This window comes from Sinohyriopsis cumingii, chromosome 15, assembly GCF_028554795.1.
Source record: "Sinohyriopsis cumingii isolate HCF-2022 chromosome 15, ASM2855479v2, whole genome shotgun sequence".
Lineage (NCBI taxonomy): Eukaryota > Metazoa > Mollusca > Bivalvia > Unionida > Unionidae > Sinohyriopsis > Sinohyriopsis cumingii.
In genome coordinates, this window is record NC_142975.1 from 139707477 (window position 1) to 139730218 (window position 22742).

At 34.8% G+C, this 22742-nt stretch overlaps 1 protein-coding gene across 1 annotated transcript in view; it reads right to left on the minus strand.

The window, feature by feature from the left end:
* The window catches only part of LOC149782904 (phosphatidylinositol-3-phosphatase SAC1-like), a 62377-nt gene extending 40065 nt beyond the window's left edge, over positions 1 to 22312 (minus strand). The window contains exons 1-6 of the mRNA XM_089934459.1: positions 22236 to 22312; positions 17633 to 17730; positions 3775 to 3849; positions 3367 to 3494; positions 1787 to 1936; positions 80 to 173 (exon numbers count right to left, since the gene is read on the minus strand). Of these exons, the coding sequence (XP_089790585.1) occupies positions 80 to 173; positions 1787 to 1936; positions 3367 to 3494; positions 3775 to 3849; positions 17633 to 17730; positions 22236 to 22264 (574 nt within the window). The 5' untranslated portion in view covers positions 22265 to 22312. The remainder of the gene's footprint in view (positions 1 to 79; positions 174 to 1786; positions 1937 to 3366; positions 3495 to 3774; positions 3850 to 17632; positions 17731 to 22235) is intronic.
* Between the last annotated feature and the right edge of the window lie 430 nt (positions 22313 to 22742).

Genomic DNA, 22742 nt, shown 5'->3' on the forward strand with positions numbered 1-22742 from the left:
CTAAAACCTTCAACAAAAAGAGCCTATTAAGCTCAATGTTCCTCAAGAAAAGTTTTTAAATGAATCTATGAAAGGATACAGCCATGTAAAATGGGCAAGCAATATTTTCCTAACTCTGGCTGTTGGGCAAGTTCCCGTAAAATGTGACCATTCCAAAGAAATCTCTGGTCAGCCTGAAACAGAAAATGTATGAGGCACAAAAGTAATACTTGATAAAAAAATTAAGTTTTACTGTAAACTTCACTCTTTTATGTAGCTGATTTTGTTTTATGTTTCCAGCTAATTTTAAATGTAATTTTTCTCAAAGAACAAGAACAGTACAACTTATAATGTTGAAGGCCAAAAGTTTTCAAAGCCCCTTATTGGGGTCCCCAAAGAGTCTTATCTGTAATTTTGTTGCTGAAAGAAAGCTCTCAAAATCAAATTCACTTTTTGAAGTGTGTCACTGTCAATTAAACATTTTATAATACTTCCGATGCAATGCCATTGATTGGATGTAATAAATAAAAAAAAAACACCTAAGAAAAGGCAGCATAAAAGTAAATGCATTTATTCTTAAGGTGTTTGCATCCCCTCTACTTGAGAACGAGGAAAATATAGGATCTGATCAGCTGACTATATGTTATTATATATTTTAAGACAATAATAAAATCTGAATAATTAATTTCCAAATATTCCAGTTTAACTTTGACTCATGCATGTTCCAAAATATAATGGTGATCAAATAAGCTAAGCAAGATCAATTGATAAAATGTCTTTGCCATTTTAAATTGTACTGCCTCATTTATGCTGCATTAATAGGGTTGAAATATTCTCTATTAATCATCTGAATTTCCCTCTATCATAATGTACAATTGTAACATTAGAATATGTATAGCCTTTCTTACAGAAAGTTGTATTGTGAATTCACCAATATTCATGGTGAAGCAACTTTTATGATTTCATGCTTAATCCTAAGAATGAATTTCAACACTACGATGAAAAGAGGGATGGGTCTGGTATGATACAGAGTGAGTTTAGCCAATAAAGCTTCAATTCAGAAGCTAGTATATAATAAATATATTAACACCAGATATATTTCATCTTGCTGTACAAAAACTGATACATATTTACCTTGGGCTTTTCTGCTCATTAGAGTATCACATTTTTGTACTACACAATGAAATATATCCAGTATTAATGTAGGAATGTCACATTTTTTGCACTACACAATGAAATATATCTTGTATTAATTTAGGAATATCACATTTTTTGTACTATACAATGAAATATATCAGTATTAATGTAGGAATGTCACATTTGTGCACTACACAATGAAATATATCCCATATTAATGTAGGAATATCACATTTTTGTACCATACAATGAAATATATCCAGTATTAATGTAGGAATATCACATTTTTTGTACTACACAATGAAATATATCCAGTATTAATGTAGAAATATCACATTTTTTTTAATACACAATGAAATATATCCTGTATTAATGTAGGAATATCACATTTTTTGTATTACACAATGAAATATATCCAGAATTAATGTAGGATATCACATTTTTGTACTACACAATGAAATATATCCAGTATTAATGTAGGAATATCACATCTTTTGTACTATACAATGAAATATATCCAGTACTAACGTAGCAAAAGAAAATATCCTCTATACAATGAGTTTTGCATTCAAACTTTTTTCTTCGAATATCTACAAATCTATATCCCTTCTTTTCACACCTTATCTACTGATAATTTATTAGTATTCTGACTTAAAATATTTTTAATTACCCTTTCATGTAGTGGCATGGAAAGAAAATCTGGACTAGTGTTGTACAACCTCTGTAAAGTATGTGTCAGGTCATATGTTGTGGAGAAGTAGTAGCTTTCTGTCTTCAACACAGTGTCCACCATAGACAGGTATATGCTGTTATCCCTGTTCTGAAAAAAAAAAAACCCAGATGCATGCATATGATATCTATTGAGAAGTTGCCCATTATACAAAGATCATAAACTGTTCACAACAACAATTATCTTGAATTTGCACTACTCAACATGGAATTATTTCTGAAGATGTTTAATTAACTCAAGTTTCATAAAATACAAGGATATTTCACATTCCAAGGTACAAAAGCAGATTCTATCCCCAAAAATTAAATTTTGCCTTTCAGACTTTTTTCTTTTACTGTAAAGAAAGAACAATTACAGTGAATGTATTACTTGTCAAAGTTTTAGATAAATGTAACATGCCTTTTTATTATGAATTTAAGTTCCTTTAATGAAGTTCAAATGGCTTCCACTTGTTTGTCCATTTCTAAATAAGATCACCTTTAATACTCTCACTACAACAGTTTAAAGCATGAGAAGAAACAGCTCAAAATTCTCAGTAATTCATCACAGAACTAATCTATAAATATGACTTCACAAAAAATCAACCTTTTTGAAATGTGATCAAATTGTGAATGCTCAGTTATTTTAACTAATACTGTACGATACTGACAGAGATTCTGCCAAGAACTTTAATATATAGGGGAGGTTCCTGAATATACCTCAAGCTGTGGAGGTGTGGGTGCTTTTTTTGTTGCCTTGATTCCCATTCCATGTTCTGAGATGCAAGCCAAAGTCATCATCACTATCTGCACTTTTATTGATTGATTATCTGCAGAGACAACATTTGTGTAATGCCTACTTTCCCTACATAATGACTTGTCTTATATTTCTACATGACTCTTGCCTGTAACTGACTTTTAGAATCTGAACCATGCTTTAAAACAGCTTGATCATTTGATCAATTTGCTTTATTCTTTAGTAATAATTCAATTGGAACCACCAGACAGTTTCACATAAGCGACAACAACAAATCTCAATCATACAAGTGTATGCATGCAAACACCATGTCTACAAAAATAAAGATAATTAAAATCCTGGATAAAATGTCATAAACATGATTATTTGAGAAACATATTTTTTCAATATAAAGAAAAAATATGATACTACCAATCACACGAACTGCATATATTTTGCACGATCTATTACTAATTGGGTTTTAAGGGAGTCAAAAAAAAGTGTACCGTGTCACAGATGAGGTTACCTTCTACAAAGGTATATTATATATATTATTACTATGTAAAGAGGTCCATGATCATACCCACCTTAAAAAAGAGACCATTATACTGAGCTGCATTATAGTGCGAGACCACTTTATTAACTTCATGCATCAAAGATATATTACAAATAGAAAGGCACAAGATGTGCTGAATTCATCAAGAAACTCAAAGGGTAAACCAAATGAAAAGATAGTGAACATGAATTATTAAGCTATTCACAATCAGAATGCAAGCAATGGGAAGAATTATTAGGTTGCTTGATACCTGTTGTTCTGTGAGATGAAGCATGGTTCTCTTGTAGGAGTGAATCTCTGTCTCCAACACCTTCCATATAGTGTGTCCATCTATCTCTCCCACCTTCTGCTTCTTGGTTATCACTATTAAGTATGGACCTATACAAAAACAAAAGTGGACATGCAATCTGACTGATAAATCTTTTTGAAAAATTATGGCCAACAATACCAAATGCCAATGTTCAACTTAATCTAATCATTTTGTTGGCAGAAACTCAACCATTTAATACTGTTGAGACTGTCTACTCAAAACCTGATTCCTGAGAGGTATAACCTAACTATTATATCTTTGTCCAAAAAGTGACAAAAAAATATTTATGCAGAACATAATGCATCTCTGATTGTACAATATGACATCAATTCCAAGACTAATTCTTACCTGCAATGAGTCTGATTACCCCAAATATGCCACATATTGGTTTGGAAACTGATGCTGGAATCTGGCCTTGGTTTGCTATGAAAAAAAAGAACAAAACAGTAAAGGTATAGTAGCCAAACAACCAAGATTCATCCCTATACACACATTATAACACCAAGATTCATCCCCATACACACATTATAACACCAAGATTCATCCCTATACACACATTATAACACCAAGATTCATCCCTATACACACATTATAACACCAAGATTCATCCCCATACACACATTATAACACCAAGATTCATCCCTATACACACATTATAACACCAAGATTCATCCCCATACACACATTATAACACCAAGATTCATCCCCATACACACATTATAACACCAAGATTCATCCCCATACACACATTATAACACCAAGATTCATCCCCATACACACATTACAGCACCAAGATTCATCCCCATACACACATTACATCACCAAGATTCATCCCCATACACACATTACAACACCAAGATTCATCCCCATACACACATTATAACACCAAGAACATCCAAATACACACATTATAACACCAAGATTCATCCACAGACAAAATTAACATTATAACTGAAATGTCAATATAAAGAATTGTGGTATGATAGGAAAGATAATGAGATAGTTTGCATATACATGTATATAACTAATTGCTCAGGTAAAATATGTTTCTTTGACAACACTTAACCAATCATAATACATAAGGATAACATCCACTACCTTGTAAGTCCAGCCCTCCCAACCAAAATAACACAACAAAAAACCCAAGGTTAAAATGAGACAAATTAGACCACTGGAGTGATGTACATACTCTTTGAGGGATGTAACTGAAATGGGGATCTAAGCTACCAAGTTACAGGCCATCCATTTAGTACATACGCAAAAATCTGGCAAAGCTTGACCCCTCTGTACACATGCATATTATTTTTACCCCCCACCTGCATACGTACGCTTGACACACCCACCCCAGAATTCTACAGAACAGCCTATGTTTAATCCATGCAGAAATGATCAAGGATTAATAATATTAACATGCTTAATAAAACAGATAGTCCACCGACATTGAATGTCTGGCTGCATCAAAGAAATAAGCTGCATAACTTTACAAAGTCTGTCTAGTGTCCGCTAAAATTCAAATGCCTACTGAACCCAATCAAACAGGCTACATATTATAGGAATATTGTCAACATGCACAATGTCAGGCTGAAGCAGAGCAGAATTAACTGCAGTCTGCTGGGCCACCATCTCAATATCCACACCTTCCCTGGCATCATCATCCAGCTTTTGATTGTTCTTAGTGTCAGTACACTCAGTAGTGTGAATGCGCTAATGTCGTTTTACACACTGACCTGCGACGAGTGATACACGTCACACATAGAACATGTGCACTTGATATTTTTTAGGTTGTGCAAGTGACGGACAGTGCATATCAAATGACATGTTCAAAGGAACTTTTGATGACCCAAAAGCTAGCTGCTGAGCAAGTGAACTGTAGTAAGTGTGTGTCAGAACCTTTATAGATTCTGGATCAGGAATGCTAAGACCAGCTGCAGAATGTGTTAGGAAAGTAATTTTTCCATGAGAAGCGCCATGGGCGACAACAGCTGGAATCATCACACTTAATGATTGCAGAAAATATTGACTCTGCCTGATCTGTCGCGTGACCCATTTGACTTCTGGTTCACTGGGTGATTCACACTCTACTGGGTCGATATATTGTGCATGGACATCATGCTTATCTAATACAACTACGGACCATAATTCTGCCTGTGTTTTGGGGGTTTTCTCAAAGTTCTGCTTTTCCAACTCCGCATTGATTGTTTTTCCTGATGCATTGAGATGTGACCCGTAGTGATCATGAGCTAGCACTAGTCCGGCTAGCTCTCAGCTCAGTGAAGCCATCCGGCACTCAACTCTGTTGTAGGCTGAATAATGTGGTGCATGGATGCCTGACAAATACAAATCCAGATCCCAGTCAACAAATCTAGCGGCTGGAACCTGAAGAGGTTTGGGAAATCATGGATTCTTGTCCGGTCCTCCATCATTCACCATGACCACCATTGGTTTCACATGTCCATCAGCTGTGCACATCACTGGCTGGAAACTTGGAATTGAGTGCAGACGTTCCATATCATGACCATGCGTAAAAGCTGTACTACTGCCGTGTTTCATTGAGTACACTGCAATATACGCAGGACCGGAGTATGTTACAGCATGAACTAACTTTCCTGAAGTCACGACACAGGCAGCAAAGACAGAAGGGATCAGTTTATGGCAAGAGGCAACAGCAAAGTCGTGATCCGGCAAATGCACTGTATACTTGAGATGCATCATTATAGGCACCTGCTTCGTTGCTGCTGGGATTCCAAATGGCACTTTAGCCTTGTCGTCTTGGCTGAGGTAGAAGCACATGTCTACTCCAAACACAGAACAGATTTCATCTAGGTATGACATAGATGCAAACGCAAATGCTGCATCTTTGTGACAGTCGTGAGTGGTATTGGCAGCTCTTGCCAGTTTCACAGGTATGGTCTTATGTGACATTTGCCTTCCATTAAGCTGGATCATCTTGGAAGAAGCCGCACATACATCACCAACCTTGACAGATGATAGCTTAATTTCAGTAAGGTTTTATGTAGGTCAGCTAGTAAAAATATCAATAATTGCTTAGAGAAGATCCGGATTGTCGTCTATGATGGCAAGTCTACTTCCTCTATCCCTTATCAACTTTTGTAGTTTTTGCCCCAGATTTGAATGTTCTTCCAGAATTTGTTTGAGTTGAAGATGGCTCTCACGCTGCCTTGTGGCCTCCAGATGCATCCGCTTCAATTTCAGTTTATTCTGCTTCAGATTCAATTCAACTGACTTCATTTTCTCCTTTAGGTCATCGGTTATGAGGCCTGCATCTCTTAAACGTAGTAAAGCTAATAGCTGTTCTTGGGCTTCAAAGATGTCACACTGAACAGTTTCTGCTATTTTCATGATCCTGGCAGGAGGTTCAGACAATGCTGAAGTCAACAGACTTGATGCAGCGTTGCCAGCCGATATAGGTGGCAACACATCAAATGCAGCTGAAATCATGATTGTAGGTGCTAAAGCGTCAACGTCAGCAGGAAAGGATAACTCAGGCACTTCAGGCTTCAATACAGTCACCACTGGTGCCAATTGCACACGTGACCAGAAAGACAGAAGATTGCTTCTGCTCGCCAACGCTTTACTTGCTAGATCAGCAGTAACATATTCATACGTAGTTTCATCAGGCTTTATTTTATCCCATAAGCAATTAGTTGCTTTCTGTAATTCTTGCGGCTTAGCTTTATGCACAACTTTGGACAAACGGTTATACTTGACTGAAGTATCCATCCTGACTGAATATTCAAAAACACTTTTACTACGATCTTAAAACACAATTATTAAACTCAGTGAACTAGTCTCTATAAAATAAGTGCATCTACTGAACATCTGTTGTACTAATAGTAGACCGATGTACAGACCAGTGTAGTACTTAAGGCGTGGCAGCAGCAACAGAGGACCGTGGCAGCTAAAATCTTTAGTCAGCGGCAGTCGGCAGTGAGGCCAGATTGAAGGATGTGTAATCCATGGGGCAGGCTGCCAGACTGTGTCAGACTCACTGCTGAGCTGCGTGATAGCTAGCAATCAGGGGTATGGTGGCATACAAGTGACACCTCTCCCACAGTCCTACTTCTCCCGGTAGCTGTGGCTCTTTTGATGGCCAATGCAGACAAATTATTATCGAGGTCCCCCCCCCATTACATATGCGTATGTACATTATCAGTAGACCCCCCATATGCAAGCATATGCATCTGGTTTACCCCCCTCCCGATTCCATGCATACATAATAAATGGATGGCCCCTAACAGATTAATGATCCATGACTAGAGGGAGCAATTAGAATTATATGGAATTCAAATTTCCTTGCTTTTGCAAAGTATTAGGAATCATTTGGGTTTTGTCAAACAAAATATGCTGTTACGACTCTATGGTTATAAGTAAAGGAATAGAGAATACTGAAAAGCAACAAGTTTTGTAAAATTCAACAAACAATTTACACGTCTTTCCCAAGAATACAAAAGTGAAAATTTAAAAAGAACTTTAGTAATGTGAATTGGATCCCAAAAAGCTTTATCACCTATCCTAAAGAATAAAGTTTTAAATAAATTCATGGTATTCCAAATAAGATTGAATGCTGAAGGTGCTGATGTGCCTGTAGTCTTGAATGTACCAACATAACAATGGCCAATCTTACAGCAGGAATGAGTAATTCCAGATAAACAAGATTATAAAGCCATCTACTATACCTAGGTCACAGCCAGCATACAGGAGTATGTACAGATCATAATTTCTTATGAATGATCCTGCAAAGGGATGATTGTGTAAGCCTCATGAGGTTCTCCCATTTGCTGAGATGGGACCTCACTAGGAAATTAGGACAGCTTAGTCCACTGTGGTGTCATCAACAGACAGCTCATGCTGAGGCAATCCATTGCTACATTGAGAAGACCCAAATGGCAAAGAAATTCCCAAGCTGATAATATGAGCAAATGGAAGACCCTACAGAGATGATTTTCAATACATGCTCCTGACAGAGACAGACTTGGTTTAAATGGGCTTTGAACTCCAGACCCAAGTGGGTGAAATCCAGAGATGGGAAAAGACTGGATTTGTCATTGTTGACAGAATCCAAAGCATTTAGCAAATGCAAAACATGGGATTTCAAGGATTTATATAAAGATAACTCAGCTGACATTTTTGTAAAATGTTGTTATGGTACTGGGAAGTCATGAATATGGAGGTGGATCATAAAATGGACACAACACACTTCATAGTTCTCATGACGACTCAGTAACTGGTTTTCAGACTAAATTAGAGTGCCCTGAATGGGAATACCATATCGCTGAACATGAACCTCAGGAATTTCTGAGAAGACTTGTAGACATGATCTAGGGGTATGTCTTGCAAGTCTAAGCTGACTGCAGTATCTCACTCCTAAGAGGCAACGGAAACAATTCATGGTGTCTCCATTCTGAACCATGGTGCTTAAATCAATTATTTGAATTAGCTTTAATCTGTGACTGGATGAATCTTGCCATTGGCCGTGAGGACTAAGAACAGTCTGGAGTTAAAGCCCCGTTAAGTTTATGTCGTACTGCCTTTAAGATTGTTTATTTCTTGCTGAAGAAAAATGTTTGCTTTGAATGGGTCTCTAAGGTCATGTGTAGCATTGAGAAACTATGACAATGTGTGAGGGACATTGAAATTTATCTGGATGCCCTTTAAGGTGACTTGCAAGATCCATGGGTCTTCAGGACGGAGCCTCTTTAATTGGAGTAAAGATATTTCTGAAATATGCAATATGAGTATGGTGTAATTTCATGCAAGAATGAGGTTGTTGAAAATAAAAACTGCATCAAAACTGATTCTCGTCCCACTGTGTATAGCTTAAAAATATAATCAACTGTCACACTACCAGGCAAAATGGGCGACTAAGTTGCCAAAAATGTAAACTTTGCCTTTTTCTGTTAGAAAAGCGAAAATGACATTGCCCTGTGATTTATTTTTTGAGGTACATTGACTGTTCCTACTTTTTGAGATGCTCCATTGAATAAGCCCGGTTAGTTCCAGTGTTTTCTTGTAGCTAAATGTGTTTATCAAGCCATCAAGTAGCTATGCCTGGTTTTGACATCAATTACACTGACGAACTCTTGGACATTCAGAAGCATGTGTCTTGATAGCTGACCGACCATTAACCCTTTAGCAAGTAAGCTAATAACTATCACTGCCCAATTTCCGCATGTTATCCTTTGACGGTAAAAACATAAAAACTTGTGTTTCGAAACTTTAATAGTACTATGTAAAAAGCAATTTGTGTTTTAAGAACAGAATTGGTGATCTGGATATTTTAAATGCCTCTTGTACACTATTTCATCATAAAATTAGTTTGAAACTGTAAGTGAACCAGGAATGGCAAAATAATCATGTGTCTGGGAAGTACCAGTTTATTAGGATGTCTGTTTTCGTTAATCATTGAGCAAATATATTCAGAAAAATAAACAATTTATAGAAAGCATTGCCTAGGTATTATGTTATTGAAGATTTAACTTTAAAATGCAATTATGTTGGTCAGAAACTTATGGGACAATGCAGTGTTGTAAATTCAAGACAAGCACTGTAAAGTCAAATGACTCGTATTTGTGAAAATAAAGGAGTGAATCAGATATTATTTAATCAATCCCCAAAATTACTAGAAGTACGCAAACAAATAATAAAATCATAAATCTGCAATCCCATCAATGGACGTTTGTAATAAAGCTGAGTGGTTACACTAAGAAAACCACTCCTTCTTAATACAGATGCGCTCACAAGTCTGTGTTGATTCGGATGGAAAGAAGGATTTAGTTCACATACTGACTATTAAGCAGCCATGTCTGTAATTTTAGGCATTTTAGAATTATGTATGAATAGTTACAGTATCTACAACAAAGAAATGAGGATGAACTGTATGATCTTAAGACAAGTGTGCATTTGCTCTGATGTACACAGTACAGGGGTTGTTTCAAATGTGTTTAGAACTCTTTCAAGTGCCAGTATTGTGAACTTTTAGAAAAGTAAATGAATAACAAATATTAATGGTAGTTGATTAAACATTTTTACTAATTTGCAATTACAATAACGTAATCAGGTTACTCAGTTAAGATTCGTTAAAATGTTGTTTCTTTTATTCTTAAAGACATATGACCAAAATAACTAAGAAAATTTTCTACTTGTAAATAAAGTACAGCTGTATTACTTAAATCTAATGTTAAATGCAAATATGACAACTGGAAAATAGAAGGCATATTTTAAAAAAAGAATGCAGATTATATATATATATATATATATATATATATATATATATATATATATATATATATATATATATATATAGTGTTTCTTGCTTAAGATCCACTTCTCCCTGTTCAACTCTCAATTCTTTCTCCCTGTTTGGTCTAAAAGGAGAAGTCACGTCTCCCTAAAATTCAAGGCTACCTTGACCCATGTATCATGTATAATTGTCACACATTTGGTTTATTCTTCTGTTGAATTTTGTTTAACATTGACATGAATCCCACAAATGCACATCCTAGAATAGACAATGTCTACTGAGAGATATTTTCAATGATATTAATACCAACTGATTCACAAATATGAAAAAACATTATTACATTTAAATAATTAGGTTAACCTTTGCCGAATCTTTTTATGTGAACATTAATAACTTTAAGTCATTTTACATCACAGTATTCAAACTCTACAGTCTCAAACTACCCCATAAGTAACAAACTGAAAGCAACATGTTTAATAGAATCAACAAATAAATCTCTAAGTTACAAAATAAAAATGTAAGAGGAACTCATAGCATTATAAATTAAATCTCAAATAATCTTAAAAGTTTTTAAATTCTAAATAATCAAAATGCTGTATCCCAATTCCAAAAGTGTTTTGTGTTTTGAATGAATTTTAATATTGAATGTGCTGATGTACCAGTAGTCTTGATGTTTCACAATGATATAATCCAGAATGTCTATGAATGAATTCACAATAATCCCAAATAGTGTTTTTGTTCAAAATGTCAGTGGGGGCCCCGAGTGGCCGAGTGGTCTAAAGCGCTCTCCGTTACGGATCACTGCCATCTCACCTCTGTCTGCGGCGGTTCAAGTCTAGGATTCAGCCAATGTGGGTATGTGAGAAAGCTTGCCAGTAGCTTCTCATGGGTCGGTGGTTCTTTCCAGGGTTTTCCCGGGTTCTTCCTCCACCATTAATACTGGCCGCCATGTATAGCCTATCGTGTGCTGAAAAATGGTGTTAAGCCCCAAAACAACAACAAACAACAACAAAATGTCAATGACCACTTCGGAATTCCAATGAATAATTTTTAAATAACTGATTCCTCTCAAACTATATCTGAACACAAAAATAAACAATTCCACAGGCTATATGGAAGTATGAATAATTTTGTCTATCACAGCCTTATACAGAAACCTAAGAAACTATACAATGACCAGGATGTGGGTCAAAGATTCTTATCCAGAGCATTCTAAGTTTTTGTAAATAAGACAAGACCTCTAACTCAAATCTCAGTCAAGAACTTTTAAAAAAGTTATAAAAGTCAGGTATGCTACAACTAATTTACCCTCAATCACATACAAAGACCAAGCGCACAAAAAATGTTACATAGCATTCAGGATCAATTGGCAAGAGTTCAGATTGAACCTTGTTAAGTTTACAGTAAAATGAGAACTTAATGGACAGAGAAGATATGTCAGTCTGTAAATGCGAGAGCTTTAGATCACTAGACCACTTGGGGCCCCCTACAAGAGAAAGAAATAGTGCATTTGTGTTCGAGAAATCGCGTGTCTATTCATCATAATGATGGCCATTCACGCACACACACCCTCCCCAATACACACACCTGCCATTGGCATTATCAGGATCTGGATGCTTCTATTCTACAACATTATTTCAAGACTGACTTATGCACTATTAGGACAACCAACATACTTCCACTTTCTCTTGGTTTATTTGTCACAATAAAGCCAAATTTTGCAAAAACTGTTGATCAACTGCATCATTCTTGGCAAATCTACTTAAAGTGCAACATTTACTGAATATATACTTAGTCAAATCAATTAAGTCCATGCATTTTTTGACTCTTTCTTTTTATCTGTAATGTGGTCCTACAGATCAAAGGATAGTAAATTTGGATGCTCAGTCTTTACATACTTTGATCAAAATAGAATATTAACTTATTTTATGTTTATGTTTACATGTATGGTGTATAGATATTAGTAAATGAAGTGATCAAAGTACATTTGGATTTTTAAAGACTGACTCGGTAATGCTTTTTTTAAACTTGCAAATTGGGAAAAACAGATACTCTTTGGCATTGGGATTGGGTAGAGCTAAAAAATTGTAGTCCAATGTTTGGGACCCTCTAAATCAAAACTGAGCTTCTCATGAATAATAAGTGCATTGCCAACTAGGCCTGTCCTAATAAAAGTGTTATCTAATTTGCCTGAAAAAAACATGAGCTCAACAACAAAATGTTGCATTCAAATTCTGAAGTATTGAAAGAAACTAATATTTCTAAGGACGAAATTAAGTCTTTATATAATCTAATGAATGACGACAGTATAGTTATTAAAAAGGCTGATAAATCAAACACTATTATTATTATGAATCAAGATGATTATGTTAAAGAAGTTGAACGTCAATTAAATGATGAAAAATACTACAAACATATTAACGAAAACCCATCAATAGAAATTAAATCAAAAATTTCAACATGCATTAATGAGATTGCTAAAAATAATAATTCCGTATGTGAGGAATTTGATACTTTCCCTCTTAACATATGTACACCTCAATTCTACATATTACCCAAAACTCATAAAAATCCTGACCATAATTTACCTTTAAATTATCCAGGACGACTAATTATATCAGGTTATAATTCATATACTGAAAACCTATCCAAATTTATTGATAGTGTTTTACAACCTTTAATGAAATCACTTCCTTCATACATGAAAGATACCACTGATTTCATTAAAAAGTTGAAGTCTATTCCACAGCTATCTGATAACTCAATCCTTGTATCATTAGATGTAACATCACTATATACCAACATTCCACATGCAGATGGTATTGAAGCGTGTAAACATTTTACTGATAACTATCCTAATAATAGCACACTATCTAGTGAAGATATTTGTAAAATAATAAAACTTATCTTGGAAAACAATTATTTTCAACTTAATAATATGAATTACATAAAAATAATGGATACAGCAATGGGTAGTCCTATGGCTCCTTCATACGCTTCCCTTTTCATGGGTAAATTAGAAAAACATTTTCTTGAAAACGAAAAGTTTAATCCATCTGTTTGGTTCAGATTTTTAGATGACATATTTATGATCTGGAACCATTCAAATGAAGAACTGAAAAAATTTATTGATCGCCTGAATCATTTTCATCTGACAATTAAATTTACTTATACTGCATCAAGTACACATGTTTCATTTTTAGATGTAAATGTAATAAAAAATACTGATGACACTATCTCTACAAATATTCATATCAAGGAAACTAATATCCACCAATATGTAGAATTTTCTTCATGTCATCCCATGTCATGTAAAAACGGTATACCATATAGCCAAGCCAAAAGATACCGACATTATTTCAGATGATTGTCAATTACAAAATTCTTTGAATAAATTACGAACTTATTTCCAAAATAGAAATTATCCTACATATATAATTGATTCTGCACTAAACAAAGCCCGTAATCTTACTCAACATGAGGCTTTAAACACAGCAGAATGTAAAATAGAAAGAGATGTAATTCCTTTCACAATACAATATAATCCTTCATTACCTAATATAGGTCGTATAATTAATAAATATTATAGTCTCCTAAATTTTTCCAATAAAACTAGTGTCAAATCACTTTTCAAAATTAAACCAATTCTTGCTTATAGAAGACCCAAGAATTTGCAAGATTTTTTAATTAGAACTAAACAGACAGAAAATAAAAAAATACACTTTTTGTCATCTAAATGTAACAGACAAAGGTGCTCTCAATGTGCAAACATAACAGAAAGTACTTCTTTCAGTAGTGCCAATACAAAAGAGGTATTTTGTCTACGCAATAACACTAACTGCATATCAACTGATGTGATTTATTTAATAACCTGTAAAAAATGTAGCATGCAATATGTTGGACAAACACTACAAGTTTCTAAAAGAATGAACAATCATCGCTTTCATATAAAAAATTATAGAGATCCTCAGTTTTCCTCGAATGTTTCAACACACTTTAACACCAATAATCACTCTCTACTTAATTTTTCTTTCATGCCAATAGATATTGTGCATGGTGACACGAATAGACTCATAAAAGAAACTTATTGGATTCATAAGTTAGATACTCTGTATCCTAATGGACTTAATGCTAATGCACTATATAAAATTATATAATTTAAATTGATATATTGTATATCCTTTATAACAATATAATTATATGCATGACTGTTTCTCTCTATTTTATTTTATTATTTTGAAGGAAACTGGTAAATTATTAATACTCAGTTCCATCCTGGGACAATCTGTAAATCCCTCAATATCATGAAGATTGTCAGAATTACTGTATCAAAAGCTATATATTTGGTGAGTACCAAAATAATGCTGCATAGCAAATGCTGCTTGACCACAGACTAACATTACTAAACAAATATAAATTCTCACAGTTGCAAACTTATCAATGGACTGTTGTAACAAAGCTATAAAGTGAGTGGTTACATTAAGAACACCTCTCTTTCAAAAATTAGATGCACTCACGTTGGCCGTGTCAGATTGATTGGAAAGAAGAGTTTAATTCATTCACATACCAACTTTAATGCTTTAGTGTGTTGTCTGTGAATAGTTATGGTAATCTTTTATTGGCAACAAAGAAATTAGGACAAATAGTATGATATGAAGACACTCATGCATTTGTTCTTATGTACAAGGTACAGGGGTTGTTTCCAACAAATTTAAAAATCTTTTCAAGTGCCATTTTATAGTGAACTTTCAAAAAGTAAAAAAAAAAATTTTGATTTAGGGTAGTTGATAGGGGTGAAATGATACTCCTGTGCCTCATATTTTGCATGATTCACACAATCACATGCCCTGACAGTGTCTCTATTTAAGTACTTTACATATCAATTAATGACTTTTGTGAGAAATTTCTCTGTTGCTTTGCCAGTACTTCCTGGTTATCATGCAGGAATAAGCTACGCTAACTTCTGATTGGTGGTCATTGTTTAACCTGGACTGGAACAAGAATAACTACCAATGAGAGTTCATGTAACATATTTCATCATGTGACACACTGGTGGTGTAGCTTTCAGATTGACAAATGTAGACAAGATACAAATCAACATGGAATCTTAATGTAAAAGTGTTTATTAAATGATGAGAAAAGTACTTCATTATACACGTTTGGAATATATCCTGTATGCTGAACTTCCTGCTGGATTAAGTAGCATGCAATGGTGAGAGCGAAGATTATGAACCCTGTCACTTTGTGTTAATTTGTAAGCTGTGAGTATTCTTTATAGTCTTTTTGCATTTACTAATAAAAATTACTGCCTGTGACTGGAAATGCTCTTTCACTTAGATTCTAAATTTAAAGAATAACAAGGCAAACTAATAATAATTCATGACTGCCAAAGATTAAAATGACTTGCATACAAAAGTATCATTTTGTACTGCTTCTCCATCTCTGGTAATAGTATGTCACTATGTGTATTGTTTGATCCAAAGTACTGATGCATCAATTTATCAATGAATCATTTCACCCCTAGTCATTGAGTAAGCACTTTTACTAACATGCAATTACAAGACTGTAATCTAGTTACTCAGTAAAAATTTGTTACAATGTTCTCTTATATTCTTTTCTATTATACCCTAATAATTGCAATGCCAGTAGCTGGTAAAGGAAAAGTAATGATTCCATTGGTCAGAATGTCACCACATGATCAAAATGAATTGCGTTTATTTCTGTATGAACTGTAAGGAGAACTACTTTTCTAATAATACCCACTTCTATAAATAGTCACGTGTACAGCATAAGAAAAATACTGCCAGTGAAGGACAATCCCAAATGCTATAAATAGCTACATAACTGAAAACCCCAAACATGTATTACTATGTCCAATTAAGATTCCGATTTTTTTTTAATAATTCAAACAACATAACAAAATGAATAATTAAAATTTCAATTATAAGAGTTTAACGTATTTTTCTGAATTTATCATGGTAAAATCTCTGACAATACGAAATCAGCTTCTCGGTACTATAAACTAACACAAGGAGTGCAAGTGTGATCCCAACCATCCACTTAATTTGATTTTGTCACGTCTTTTATCGCTTCACAATCGCAAGAAGACTGAAAAAGCTAAACATATCCATTCAAAAGACAGTAACGTACCAATACATAACTCTCAGACAACCATCGCATGAACCTAATCCGGTGAATTAACCTTTATTTCACCAATGTGGTCAAAGTCTTTCTACAGGACTTCATCGGGCAGAAGTAGTCGATATCACCAGATTCTACCCTGCAGTAATAACAAGTGTTAGGGTCTAATACTCATAATAATCACAGAGCAGAGTTTGTGTTATCTTTTAATACTACCGGGTCCAGCAGCCATCTTGGCTTTAATATTTGAAGTGTGATGACATCATGAACCATCATTTTTACTATCCTAACTTTAACTAGATAGTTATGTTAAGAAAATTTTTACATAATTATTATATGATACAATCTGACATAAAAGGCAAGTTAAACATTTTATCTTGTGAAATTACTTTCAAAATCTTAGTTATTCTATAGCAGAATCAGCAACTTCTACCTGATGGAGTCCTGTAGAAAGACTTTGAGACCGTAATAGTGAAAATAAAGGTTAATTGACCGGATTAGGTTCATGCAATGGTTGTGCATTGGTATGTTACTGTCTTTTGAATTGATATGTGTAGCTTTTTCAGTCTTTTTGCGATTATGAAGCGATAAAAAATGCATGACAGAAGTCAAATTGAGCAGATGGTTGGGGTTACACTTGCACAACTTTTGTTAATTTAAAGTACAGATAAGGTGATTTCATGTTGTCAGAGATTTAATCATACTTTACTGATAAAATGTCAGACTCCTGTGTTAAGGCTAACTAATGACATCATCTAAACAAAATCCCTAAAAATGCAACATATCTTGAATGTTGTCACAAACCTTGCAGGGAAATCTCTTGTGTCACTCGGTCGATTGTAAGCAGCTCACTTCCTGAAGAATCACCTGGCTCTATGAAGAATTTGTCTGATGTGATATGCCTAAAACATACATGCAGGACAGAGGAATTATATTTTACAAATATTTCGGAACAAATATTTTCACTGTACCTTGAAAGTTATAAGGACACATAATTACACATACCACCATGTCGGCCAATTCTGCACGTCAGGTAATTCTGCACAAAGATATGTCATTTCTGTAAACAATGGATCACGTGTTGCTTTTGGCCGAATAATCAGCTTGTATCAAGAAAGAATGATCATCCTTTTATTAAGGAAGTGATATTCATAAAGTGTACAAAATATCCCACAGTGCTACCCTAATTGCATACGAAAATGTGAATTCTAAATGTCAACATGAAGACCCACTTCATGACTTTCTTGAACCTGTAACCCAGAAAATCCTATTTACTATGTACCTTTCAGAATCATAAAAATAAATACATTATATAAAAGATGGAAATGTATACCTTAAAAGATTCTGCATCTTAATCCAAGTTTCCAAGTTTGCAAGAAGTTGTCCCACATGTACAATATCATCTGCTACCCAATGTGTCAACTTGCTGCTTGAACAATATTCTCAAGAAATTCTCCAGCATATAGTCTGTTTCTAAAGTCTTCAGTATTTTTCACCATAAACAAGATGCTGTAAACACATTACATCCTATTCATTGTTTCTCTTCCACATAATAGCTTTTTTTATAAAATGTTGAACTTTACTAAAAAAAATGTACAAGATCGGTTTAGTTTTCTTAATATCTCTTGCCATTTTATGGCATTGTTATGTTGAATTTTGTATGTGTCTGTGATTTGGATTTTTAACATAGCTTTAACAATTTTTCAGTCATATCACTACCATGTCTGCAGAGTGGCAGTTTATAGTGATGTCTAGCACTGGGGCATCATGTCGCAGACATGTAGCATGATGTCCCACCTAGTCACATTATCCTGATACCAGGCCAACCAGTCCTAACACTACACTAGCCTCTTACTACTGAGCATCAAGCAAGGCAGCTTTTAGTACCATTTTTTATAAGTCTTTGGTATGACTTGGCCAGGGATCGAACCCACAACCTCCCGCATCTGATGAGGATGCTCTAACCACTAGGCCACCATAGCAGTCCTTGAGTTTTTTAAAACTAGCTATAAACCAGACACAATTACTCGACTGAAAAGAAACAGTCCAAAATAATGTATTTCATTTCTATAGCACGATGGATAAACATTACATCTTTTCAAAAATGTGTGCAGAAGAGGCCGACATATCGCAATTCATGAAAACACAGGATAGCATCCCATGTGTCCAAAATTAATATTATTTTGAACAGAACATTTTGGTTTCAATTGTCTCTTTTCAATAGGTAAGCATTGCAGTATTTTAGTTGAATTTGGTATGTGTTTCAATATTTGTGATGGAAACCTTAGGTGCGCAGAAATGCCTGACATCATTTTATTCATTTTTGAACTTAGTAGTTGATATGTTAGTCTTACAATGTAAGGCACATCACCCAATATTTTGTTCTCGGGGGTGATGGGTCTTACTGCCTAATAAACAGCACTGTGTAGCATGCTTTGATGTTGACTAACAGTGTAATGAAAGTCCAATTTTCAGGAATATCACACACAACTGGCAACCAATAACAATTCTTTTCTACAAATAAAGTTATAATGTTTTTGCCAGATTTTACTTACCCTGATATCTTTTCTCTAATAAATTCAAATTCTCACAAAAGAAATGGACCTGTTTTCAAGTTACATTGGCCTACATTTCAGTTGGCTGGAAAGCGATGAAAGCTAGGAATGCCAAAATCAGGTTAAGTTAAAATATTATTCTTTAGCAAAATGAATAAAAATATATTATGCAGGGATCGTCCTGGGCTTCGCCGATGTCGCAAATTGCAATTTTTTTTCCCTTATTGGCGACAAAAATATCCCATCTGGCGATTTTTTTGGCGACAGACTTTTTGGTTATTTAATTTGTACATACAATCATGGATTTTGACTGGATAAATTAAAAGGGAGAATGAAAGGAAGCCACAAACTTGACTAAGCAATGCATTGGAATCAATCTGTTACACAAACAATCCTTTGTTCGTATTGACAACCCCATCTTTAGAGTGCATTGTTACATCATAATCTGCTTATGCTGACATCTGGGCTGAGTACTGTATGCTGTGATACAGTCAATCATGCTACCGAACTATACCTACAACTGACCGACTTCTGAAGACGCGAATAGAACAGATACAATTAATTGAATGGCTAATCGTTCTGTTGTTGTTTTTTTTGTTTTTTTACATATACCAATACAATAGTTTTGCTGAACCTTCATAGAAAACTGATAACCTTTGAAGTACCGACTATTGCGTATAAATACAAAGCAAATGGAAAAAATCTCAATCACTATTATATCTGTCACCAGTGCAGTATTTTACTCATTGATCTTTTCCTTTTGCCATCAATCCGTGTTATGGCTGCAGAGACTTAAACTCCGCAACAAGAAATAGCAAAAAAAAAAAAATAGTTTTGCATAATTAATAATAATTATTTATTTCTCAAAATACAGGAGTGAAAGAATCCCTAAATTGGGTGTGAATTTATGCTTATATATATACGGTCCAATATTGCCAGGTGTTGACTCATGTAAGTTTCATTCGTGGGAATGGAGATCCTAGTTTGCTTGTCGAGAAAATTTATGCAGCATTCAGTGATCATTCTTGGGATTTAGGAAGCAATTCACTTCAAGCTTTGTGAAGCTAGCCATAAGGGGGAGAGGGGGGTGGGGGCTGCCGAGAGACTACTGGTGTCACCTGTCAGCACTGTAGACTGTGAACGTGGATTCAGTAAGATGAACCTCATAAAAACTGACATCAGAAATAAACTCTGCATTTCATCTCTCAAGAATTTAATGAGAATCAGCATGTACAGATGTGAAAAATTAGACTTTGAAACTGCATTCAACAAGTTGGCAGCCCTAAAATCGCGACGGATCTTCATATAACACTTTGTAACATTTTGTTAATGCTTATTGTAATTAGAGTATTAACTAACCCATCTTTTGTAATTTTCATTGCCTGTTACATTAATAGACTAAATTAACACTTCAAAAAATGTACACTACTTGTTCTGGCGACACTTTTTGAAAATTGGCGACAAAATATTGAGGTTGGCGATTTTTTGGGCGACAGCTTTTTAAAAGCCAGGACCATCCCTGTATTATGCCTATTGGAACTGTAAGCAATGTTTCGATTTGTTCAAGAAACATATCCCCACAGTAACCTACTTACACATACTTTGACATACCTCGACTACCATCGCATTGCAACAAATTCAAATGTATGTCAATGGAACATGAAAATGCGTCCATTTGTTAGTGTCACATTTTCACTCCACCAGGATAAAGACAGCACAGTAAGTATAGTAATTACATAAATTAGTGGAAGAATGTTGATATAGGCAGCCAAGTGTGTGAGATATTCCTGAAACTTTGACTACTCATTCCGATGTCAACAGACATCGGAACATACTATATAAGGGTGTTATTTGGGAAGTAAGACATTGCACTAAAACAAAAACAAAGTGTGCTATGTCTTACATTGTATGTCTAGTGATATGTTAGTGCTCATGTATCCAAAGCACAGGGTCTCATATCGTTGCTTACAGTTTACCTGTCATACTTGTACTTTATAATAACTACAAGGGAGGATACTTGTCCCCTTGCTTGCACGATCTATTTAAAAATAAACGCCGATATTTCAAGCAACACTTTGCGTAGCGTAATAAATCTCGTACTGATATTTAGCTCAGGCATTCTACCATGTATCCCTATCAAAAGTTTGACCTAATATCATACCTTTAAGGAATGCCAAATCATTTTCCCACGTTACTGCTCAACATGGCCTTGATCATGCCCGCTTAATACGCAAGTGAGATCCCACTGAATGGAATACTGTCCTCTCCTTGGTTAAAAGAAAATGACGTCCTATATTTATTTATAACTGGTTTTCAGTTGGCTAATGAGAAGGTAGTATTCCATTCAGCACGTTGTTCTTGCACATTAAGCGGGCGCAATATGTACTATGTCGATTCTTCAGGAAGTGAGCTGCTTACGATCGACCGAGTGACGCAAGGAGACAAGTGTCCTCCCTTGTAGTTATTACATAGTACATATAAGACAGGTTAATTGTAAGCAACGATACGAGCCCCAGTGATCCAAAGTGGATTAATGACCAGTGTTATGACGGATCTTAAGATACTGAATATACCACAGTCCAAATCCCTACAAGTTGTTCTCCGCCTGTTTCTTTTCTTTTTCTGACATGACTGGTGACAATCACCAGTCATGTTATTATTTATTTTAGAAAAGGGGACGGATACAACCTGTTCGTTTAAGTCTTAAGAAGTGTTGCTAAACCCCTCTATCAATCGCCACTTGTTCATAGTTCTGACATCATGTGAATTTTAATGAAAAAAGATCACTACGCTTCCAATCGGTTAACAAAATTTCATACTTTTTACAATGAACTAAAAATATTTACACTTACAGTTGAAGTGATTCGTGTACAGCAGCCATCCTGGCAGATGACGTATACTAAAATTACCTTCATGAAGAATCCTCAAGTAAGACAACTCTTCTAACACTCTTCCAATACTGATACGAGTCTCATCCCGTCCAGATTAAATGAAGAGTATAAATATTAACGGTTAAGGCTGCAAAAATAGAGCCGCTTGAGTGGGCCTGATCGGTTTAAACAGACTCTATTGTCGCAGTACGATATTGGGGTTGAGCACAAATTCTAATAACTTAAATTAGCCCTCTTCTTATATAATAAAAGTAGTACGACACGACAACTGTGTCTAATATTGAAAAATGATTGAAGAGAGTGAGAGAGGGGGAGTCAGGCACAACAGTAGTAATCACGATTGGAGTTTAGTTATTTAAATCGTCCGCTATTGGATATATAATTGTATACATGTTCTAGAATTCTATATTTTTCATTTGCATCGCCATTTCTCCATAGCAGTAACTCTAAATTACCAGTTGTATATAG